The sequence below is a fragment of the Salvelinus namaycush genome, chromosome 7 (genome assembly GCF_016432855.1).
Source record: "Salvelinus namaycush isolate Seneca chromosome 7, SaNama_1.0, whole genome shotgun sequence".
Taxonomy (NCBI): domain Eukaryota; kingdom Metazoa; phylum Chordata; class Actinopteri; order Salmoniformes; family Salmonidae; genus Salvelinus; species Salvelinus namaycush.
This window is the reverse complement of record NC_052313.1, coordinates 10,804,499-10,813,785: the sequence shown is the minus strand read 5'-3', so window position 1 is coordinate 10,813,785 and position 9,287 is coordinate 10,804,499. Positions and strand designations below refer to the sequence as shown.

The window sequence follows — 9,287 nt, the reverse complement described above, 5'->3', positions numbered from 1 at the left end:
GAGTATCCGCGTAATAGCTCTCTCTCTGCTGGAGGAGAGGAGGAGACGGCAACTGAGGGAGGACGTAGAGATTTTTCTATAAACTAATGGCAGAGCGTGAGGCGTCGCCGTTACCACTGGACGTTCGCGCCCGGCTGGCGGAGCTGGAGCTCGAGCTGTCAGAGGGTAAGAACAAACCCCGCGCGCACTGTTAATCCGTTAACGTAGAGGAATCTCTACAGCAATGGCCCGTTCCCCCAGACCCCACTCTCTCTCCCCTGCTCCGCCCCTCCAGATGTTTGTCAGAGCGGCCCTCCCGCCTGCTTTAGCCGGGACAGGGTGAGGGGAGACCCAGCAGCCCACTGCGGGATTGACCCGCCTGCCTTTGTCTCTCTGTTGGTGACACCAACACAAACCCGGTATTTGACCTTGAGACCAACTGGGTGTTATGACTTGAAATACGTTTTTTGTCCGTGAGTCCACGGACCCGTGTGCGTGTATGTGTAGGCCTGTACGTGTGTGTCATGCTCAAACATATTAATTTAATAATATCTCTGCAACACTGCGTGACATGATACGGTTATGTGGTGTGTGTGTTCGTGATCGGGCTTGGTGTTTTGGCCTGCACACTCAGCAGCTGCTGCTGATGATGATGATGATAATGATGATGATTTGGGTGTTTTTTTTTCTGGCGACGATTGAATCTAAAATAATATAGCCCACAAGGAATCTGTTAAATCACAACCAAGCGGATTAACCAATGGAATTCGGAGATTATTTTGCAGCGCGTAATTGTCAGATAAATTGCGCATTTATCTCTGTGTTCTATAATGTTGACATATTTTATTAATACACATTGTCTGCTCTATATATTGCTGTCAACGCTCCTGATGCATGTTGTGTGCGTGGTTTGCATCGTGGGCTAGCGTGTTAGAGACGCACTGCTGAACGTCAAGAGCCTAATGGTGATGTTTGCCGTTCTTCTATTGCAGCCAGTAGCCTATTTTTAATGCTATGATTATTGGATCCCAAACCCAGCTGTCCCTCCGTAGGCTGTTCATCAGAGCAGGACCAGGACAGGACAGATAGTGATGGAGACACAGGTGCTGTACTGGAGATGGACAGATGAGGGGGTGTACATATTGATAGAGAGAGAGGGGGGTGTACAGAGTGATAGAAGGAGAGAGGGGGTGTACCGATTGAAAGAGAGTGGGATAGAGATGCCATGCCAATCTGTGTGATTTGATTAGTTCACAAAGACCAATAGGGAAGGAACACTGCTTAGGCTGTAACCAATCACAGCTGGACGTTGATGTGACTCTGGGGATCAGTGTGAGACACACACAGCTGACACACACACACACAAACACACACTATTTCCAATGTTCCGTGATTGCTAGCAATTTTTAGCCACTTGAAGGAAAATGGAAGATTCTATAAAATGTTCTTCTGCATCCAGGAAAATGAAACTTTGCTTTAACTGGTCGTGATATGGATGTACTATAGATTCACTCTCAGCTGTCTTGTGTGAGAGCGAGAGAAAAAGAGAATTTGAAGAAAGAGAGAATAGGAAATAGAGAGAAGCCATAGGGCTGTTGTGATCAGTGATATTTCAGTGTGGCATTCGCTTGGGTATTCTCACTCACACACTCTCAGGCAGGTATCTTTAGATTAGCCCAGTTATTACATCTGACGCTTGAAATCCAAGATGGCCACCAGGCCTTCTCCAGGAGAATGGTTGCTAGGCAACTCCCTCCCTGCTCCGCTGCGCTGAGAGAGGAAGATGGCGTCTCCCTGTTGTGTGTGTGTGTGTGTGTGTGTGTGTGTGTGTGTGTGTGTGTGTGTGTGTGTGTGTGTGTGTGTGTGTGTGTGTGTGCAGAAACAGGAATGCCGTCATGCTGTTGCTGATCTACAGAAAGGCCTCATAGATATAAAACACACACATGCTGAATATCACAGCGAGTAACAGATGCAGATTGGACCCAGATGTTCTGGCTACCCTCAGATTGTGAAACACATTATGTCTCTCTGTCTCTCTCTCTCTCTGTGTCTCGATCTCTCTATTTTTCTCTCTATCTTCCTCTCTCACACACACACACACACACACACACACACACACACACACACACACACACACACACACACACACACACACACACACACACACACACACACACACACACACACACACACATACTGACATACAAACACTCACTCTCATACTGTCTCTATTTTTCTATATATCTATCTCTCTCACACACACACACACACACACACACACACACACACACACACACACACACACACACACACACACACACACACACACACACACACACGCACACACACACACACTAAAAGGGCAGGCTCTGTGTTCTGAAGCCTCGTAAAAAAACAGATACTCTTACACTCAAAACAACCTCTCTCTCACTCCCTCCCTCCCTTCCTCCCCCACCCTCTCTCTCTCTCTCTCTCTCTCTCTCTCTCTCTCTCTCTCTCTCTCTCTCTCCTCTCCCTCCACCCTCTCACTCCCTCCCTCCCAGCCACCCTCTCTCTCTCTTTCTCTCTCTCTCTCTTTCTATCCCCCCACTCTCTCTGCCAGGTGACATCACACAGAAGGGTTATGAGAAGAAGCGGTCTAAGCTGATCAGGGCCTACATTCCTCATCCTGGAGGTACATTAATACACAGTCTGTCCTCTAGTAGAACACTGTGCAGCACATCTGTTCTAGTCCCACTGGGTTTAACCTTCCTTCTTTAACCCGTGGCTCTGTCCCTCTGTAGTCCTCCCAATACTCTCAATGTAGCAGCATATTCAATATGCTGAAAGCTCCTTCCACACTGAGAATGTTTGGTGATTTTTGTATCTCTGTCTGTGGCTTGGACTGTATCTTTTTGTCTCGCTCAATAGATTTTTGTGTGCTTTTCTGTGTGTGTGTGTGTGTGTGTGTGTGTGTGTATGTGCGCTTTTCTATGTGTGTGCGCTTTTCTGTGTGTGTGTGCAGGTATGGAGGGTATGTCCCACCGCCCCTTCTTCGCCCCCCCGTCTGCCGCTCGCTTCCACAGACGGCGTTCTTCTGGAACACGCGATGAACGCTATCGTTCAGGTACACACAAACACACACACGCCTTAACTACAGTACTGAACCTCACCTTAGAACAGTCATGGAAACCGTTGGTAGACTCAACTTTAGATTGACCTTATATTAGTCAACATATAGAGAGAAGTGTTTTGATTAAATTGACTAACACAATTCCTTCTTTCTCCAACACCATTTCCCCCCCAGACGTCCACAGTGAGGCGGTGCAGGCAGTGTTAGCCAGACATGTGGAGAGCAAGGTGGCAGTGCCCATGCCCTCCAAACGACGATCGCTGGTGGTACAGACATCCATGGACGCCTACACACTCCCAGGTGAGACACACACACACACACACACACACACACACATCAGGTTATGATATGATTATGTCAGTGTTATGCTGTATGAAGGTTGTATAAAGGTTACTAACTCTTACTAGGCCTGTCCTCATTATCTTATACAGTTAAGTTCTATTAAGGTTGTAGTAACGTTAATTATATGTTATGCTATGCAGTTATGTAGTATGAAGGTTGTATGAAGGCTACTGACCCTCACTAGGCCTGTCTTCAGGGTCAGATAGAGTTGGGGTTAGGTTGTGTTTTGGTTAGCTATGATAGGTTGTAGTTATGATGTATGAAGGTTGTATGAAGGTTACTGACCCTCACTAGGACTGTCCCCACTGTGCTCAGACTCGTCGTCGGGCTCAGAGGAAGAGGCGGGGCCAGGCGATGATATGCCAGGGATGGAACACTGGATGACTCGCCCCGCCCACTTAGGTCCAGCCCACCTAGGCTCCACCTCCTCGTCCTCCTCGTCCACTCAGAGCGGCGGCAGCGGCAACGCAGGACGACTGGCCGACTCGCTCGCACACACACACCTCTCACACCCACACCTGGCACACGCCCACCTCACACACACACACCTGACCCAGTCACACCACGTGTCAGCTCACCACTCACAAACACACCACGGTGAGTACTACTTCACTTTTCTTATTTGTGTAACAGTGTGTGTATATGTGTTCACATCTGTATGTGTGTGTCTGCAGCTATCGGACACCTGTCTCTGAAGCGTAAGCCAGCTCTGGGCGTGGCAGAGAACGGAGGCTCTCTCAGAAGATCCTGTGAGTTCGGTTCTGATATGTTGTGGCCTCCACCACTGGAGTCTGACGGTCAGTACGCGCACACACACTTACACATGCAAACACACTTACACATGCAAACACACTTACACAGACCTTTTTTTAATACATATACCATACCACTGCTTTAACACTCTCTCTCTCACTCTCTCTCTGTCTTTGTTCTCTCTCCCTCTCTCTCTCCCTCTCCCTCTCTCTCTCTCTCTCTCTCCCTCTCTCTCTTGTCTCTCTCTCCCTCTCTCTCTCTTGTCTCCCTCTCCCTCTCCCTCTCCCTCTCTCTCTCTCCCTCTCTTGTCTCTCTCTCCCTCTCTCTCTCTCTCCCTCTCTCTTGTCTCTCTCTCCCTCTCTCTCTCTCTTGTCTCTCTCTCCCTCTCCCTCGCTCTCTCTCTTTCTCTCTCTTGTCTCTTTCTCTCCCTCTCTCTCTATCTTTCTCTCTCTTGTCTCTCTCTCTCTCTCTCTCCCTCTCCCTCTCCCTCTCTCTCTCTCTCTCTCACTTTCTCTTGTCTCTCTCCCTCTCTCGCTCTCTCTCTCTCTATCTCTCCTGTCTCTCTCTTGTCTCTCTCTCCCTCTCTCTCTCTCTCTCGCCCTCTCTCTCTCTCTCTCTCTCTCTTGTCTCTCTCTCCCTCTCTCTCTTGTCTCTCTCTCTCTCCCTCTCTCCCTCTCTCTCTCTCTCTCTCTCTCTCTCTCTCTCTCTCTCTCTCTCTCTCTCTCTCTCTCTCTCTCTCTCTCTCTCTCTCTCTCTCCCTCTCTCTCTCTCCCTCTCACTTTCTCTTGTCTCTCTCTCTCTCTCTATCTCTCTTGTCTCTCTCTTGTCTCTCTCTCCCTATCTCTCTCTTGTCTCTCTCTCTCCCCCACTCTCTCTCTCTCTCTTGTCTCTCTCTCCCTCTCTCTTGTCTCTCTCTCCCTCTCCCTCTCTCTCTCTTTCTCTCTCTTGTCTCCCTCTCTCTCTCTCTCTCTCTCGCTCTCTCTCTCTCTCCCTCTCTCTCTCTGGAGAGAAACACTCTGCTCCTCCTGATGTAACTGGCTACTCATCTGACTCCTCCCACTCCCACTCCCATCCCCACCCCCACTCCCACTCAGAGCGCCACATAGGAACCATCGCCCGAAACACACAGAAATACGGCAACGCTGAACGCATGGAGACTGGAGACGGTGTGCCGGTCAGCAGTCGTGTGTCTGCTAAGATCCAGCAGCTAGTGAGCACCTTGAAAATGCCTCGTAGACCTCCGCTCAGAGAGTTCTTCGTTGATGACTTTGAAGAACTTCTAGAAGGTAGGAGCTATCAACCAATAAATCAGTCCAATGAATAAATAAATACATACATATTTAAATCTAGCTGTCTAGCTATCTAGCTATCTTCTCTGTCTTTATATTTAGTGAAAGGTTAGTGAAGGTTTATGCATTCATCTCTAGTGTGTGTAATTGTTTCACAATACAAGTCTCTGTCTCTGTAGTCCAGCAGCCAGACCCCAAGCAGCGCCGTCCGGAGGGGGCAGAGATGTTGGCAGTGAGAGGAGAGGCTCTGGGGGTGGTGACTAACTGGCCCCCTTCCCTGGAGGCAGCTCTCCAACGCTGGGGCACCATCAGCCCTAAAGCCCCCTGTCTCACCAGTCTGGACACCACTGGCAAACCTCTATATGTACTCACATACGGTAACTACACACACACACACACACACACACACACATACACACATCAAAGGAGGCTGGTGAGGGGAAGACGGCTGGAATGGAGTGGAATGGAGTAAATCGAAAGGTATCAAACACATGGAAACCATGTATTTGATACCATTCCACTGATTCCGCTCCAGCCATTACTACGCGCCCATCCTCCTCAATAAGGTGCAACCAACCCCCTGTGGCACACATACACACACAGCCACACAGTCACGCCACACACACACTCACTCAGCCCTGTGTTGTGTCCATAGGGAAGTTATGGTCTCGAAGTGTCAAGTTGGCCTTTAACATCCTCCACAAGCTGGGCAGCAAGCAGGAGCCCATGGTGCGACCGGGGGACAGGGTGAGTACATGTAGAAGATCCATCCCTCCAAAACTTTTACTAGTTTAAGGAATTAAGGACAAACCAATTAAGGACAAGAAGGATTGTAATATTTTCTCCCTGCCTGTGTTCCTCCGATCCCCTAGGTGGCGCTAGTGTTTCCTAACAATGACCCGGTGGCCTTCATGGTGGCCTTCTATGGCTGCCTGCTGGCTGAGGTGGTCCCTGTGCCCATAGAGGTGCCCCTCACACGCAAGGCACGTCTACATAAATCTGGGTGTGGGGAAAAATTAATAGTCAGAGGTCCAAGCACAGAGCCATGGGGAACACCTTGTTTCATTCGCATACTGGTTGTTGTGTTGTATAAGCAATAAGCACATTCAAGCACGTATAGGAGTGTTTGTGTTGGACCTGAACATGTCTGTCTTGTCCAATAGGATGCTGGCAGCCAGCAGATTGGCTTCCTATTGGGTAGCTGTGGGGTTACCGTGGCGCTGACCAGTGATGCCTGCCATAAAGGCCTGCCCAAGAGTGCTACAGGAGAGATACCACAGTTCAGAGGTAAGTGTATGTGTGCGTGCATGAGCATGTGTCCTCGTCGTCTAGTTCCTCAACAGTGTATTCTCTGTCTCTCTAGGATGGCCTAAGCTGCTGTGGTTTGTGACTGAGTCGAAGCATCTCTCCAAGCCTCCCAGAGACTGGTTCCCTCACATCAAAGATGCAAACAGCGACACAGCATATATAGAGGTAATACGTTCATTACATTTCCATTACAAAGAGAGCTTCTAATGTAAATCAATCCAAATTGCTTTAACAGAACCCTAAGGGGTTTTAATGTATGTATTTGTTACTCTACACCATACCACTGCTTTAACTCTCTCTCTCTCTCTCTCTCTCTCTCTCTCTCTCTCTATGTTTCTCTCTCTCTCTCGCTCTCGCTCTCTCTCGCTCTCCCTATCTCTCTCTCCCCCTCTCTCTCTGTTTCTCTCTCTCTCCCCCTCTCTCTATGTTTCTCTCTCTCTCTCTCCCCCCTCTCTCTCTGTTTCTCTCTCTCTCTCTCTCTCCCCTTCTCTCTCTGTTTCTCTCTCTCTCTCTCTCTTGGACCTCTGACCTCTCTGTTTCTCTCTCTCTCTCCCCCTCTCTCTCTGTTTCTCTCTCTCTCCCCCTCTCTCTCTGTTTCTCTCTCTCTCTCCCCCTCTCTCTCTGTTTCTCTCTCTCGCCCCCTCTCTCTCTGTTTCCCTCTCTCTCTCTCTCCTCCCAGTACAAGACCTGTAAGGATGGGAGTGTGCTGGGAGTCACGGTGATGAGGATCGCTCTGCTGACTCACTGCCAAGCCCTCACACAGTCCTGTGGCTACACAGAAGGTACTGTAAGACACACACTCTACACACACAACACTCTCTCTCTCTCTCTCTCTCTCTCTCTCTCTCTCTCTCTCTCTCTCTCTCTCTCTCTCTCTCTCTCTCTCTTGGACCTCTGACCTCTTTGTTTCTCTCTCTCTCCCCCTCTCTCTCTGTTTCTCTCTCTCTCTCTCTCACACTCACTCACACACTCACTCACACACTCACTCACACACACACACACTCTGCCAGGTAATCTCTCTAACGCTTTCTTTCGCTTCAGTGATCTCTTGACGTCTGTCTCTCTCTTTGTCTCCCTCCAACTCTTGCTCCCCCACTCCCTCCAACCCGTCTCCCCTCTCTCTCTGCAGCGGAGACCATAGTGAATGTTCTAGACTTTAAGAAGGACGTGGGACTGTGGCACGGCATCCTCACGGTAAGACCTGCTGCTACAGGTCATGTTGTCAGGGAAAGTATGATAAGGGGTTAAGGGTTAGAGGTTAAAGGTTATGTGTATCTCCTATCTCCAGAGCGTGATGAATATGATGCATGTGATCAGCGTTCCCTATTCTCTGATGAAGGTCAACCCGTTGTCCTGGATACAAAAGGTCTATCACTTTAAAGGTCAGACACCCACCTGTCAATCAACCACTCAATAGTAAATGCATATGTCAATCTACAAGATATTGTTATGAAGTCATTTGTAAATCATTCAGGAAGTATTTGATCTTAACTTTGCGTTAACACTGATGTCAACACTGTGTGTGTTTCTCTCCAGCCAAGGTAGCGTGTGTAAAGTCCAGGGACATGCACTGGGCTCTGGTGGCCCACAGAGAGCAGAAGGACATCAGCCTGAGTTCCCTCCGTATGCTGCTGGTCGCCGACGGATCGAACCCTTGTAACTCTCACTTCCTATCTATCGAGCTATTTTTCTCTTAGTCCTCTCTTTTTTTCTCTTAGTCCTCTCTTTTCTTCTCTCCTCTCCTTCTCCAGGGTCTATCTCGTCCTGTGATGCATTCCTCAATGTGTTCCAGAGTAAAGGCTTAAGGTCAGAGGTCATCTGTCCCTGTGCCAGCTCCCCCGAGGCACTGACTGTTGCCATCAGAAGGTAGGCTCCGTCTACACTATCCCCTGAATAAGCACACAAACACACCATCAGCAGCAGCAGCATTCATTCTGAGTAACAGGCTTAATATTTTGTTGGTTTGGGAAAAGATTCTGTCAACGTTAAGTGGCTGAGGGGACACTACCATCATCATCAGTGAGATCAGTCCTTTATATCTGTCCCTCTCTGATCCAGGCCAGTGGAGGACAGTAGCCAGCCACCAGGACGAGGTGTTCTCTCCATGCAGGGTCTGAGTTACAGTGTGGTCCGCGTCGACACGGAGGAACGCCTGTCAGTCCTCACTGTGCAGGATGTGGGCACTGTCATGCCTGGAGGTAGGGGTGTGTGTGTGTGTGTGGTTAGGCCTGCTCTCTTCTTCAGCTCCAGTTGTGCAGTGTGTGTGTTCTGTCTCCAGCCCTGGTGTGTGTGGTGAAGCCAGACGGTGTGCCTCTCCTGTGTAAGACAGATGAGATCGGGGAGCTGTGTGTGTGTTCCGTTGCCACGGGAACATCCTACTACGGACTGACAGGCATGACCAAGAACACCTTTGAGGTGAGGACAGTAGGGTTTGTGTGTGTAACTTACATATAATGGCCATTTGTACTGTGTGTATAGCATGTACACCATTGGTGTGGGTGTTT

At 49.1% G+C, this 9,287-nt stretch overlaps 1 protein-coding gene across 1 annotated transcript in view; it reads left to right on the top strand.

Moving 5' to 3' along the window:
• The first annotated feature begins 86 nt into the window (after positions 1-86).
• Positions 87-9,287, top strand: part of LOC120050319 (disco-interacting protein 2 homolog C-like) — a 34,952-nt gene continuing 25,751 nt past the window's right edge. Inside the window, exons 1-18 of the mRNA XM_038996899.1 lie at positions 87-165; positions 2,582-2,653; positions 2,984-3,085; positions 3,266-3,391; positions 3,749-3,938; positions 5,192-5,472; positions 5,655-5,852; positions 6,131-6,222; positions 6,348-6,458; positions 6,639-6,762; positions 6,839-6,948; positions 7,463-7,565; positions 7,913-7,977; positions 8,072-8,165; positions 8,320-8,439; positions 8,535-8,649; positions 8,842-8,981; positions 9,062-9,198. Of these exons, the coding sequence (XP_038852827.1) occupies positions 87-165; positions 2,582-2,653; positions 2,984-3,085; positions 3,266-3,391; positions 3,749-3,938; positions 5,192-5,472; positions 5,655-5,852; positions 6,131-6,222; positions 6,348-6,458; positions 6,639-6,762; positions 6,839-6,948; positions 7,463-7,565; positions 7,913-7,977; positions 8,072-8,165; positions 8,320-8,439; positions 8,535-8,649; positions 8,842-8,981; positions 9,062-9,198 (2,259 nt within the window). The remainder of the gene's footprint in view (positions 166-2,581; positions 2,654-2,983; positions 3,086-3,265; positions 3,392-3,748; positions 3,939-5,191; positions 5,473-5,654; positions 5,853-6,130; positions 6,223-6,347; positions 6,459-6,638; positions 6,763-6,838; positions 6,949-7,462; positions 7,566-7,912; positions 7,978-8,071; positions 8,166-8,319; positions 8,440-8,534; positions 8,650-8,841; positions 8,982-9,061; positions 9,199-9,287) is intronic.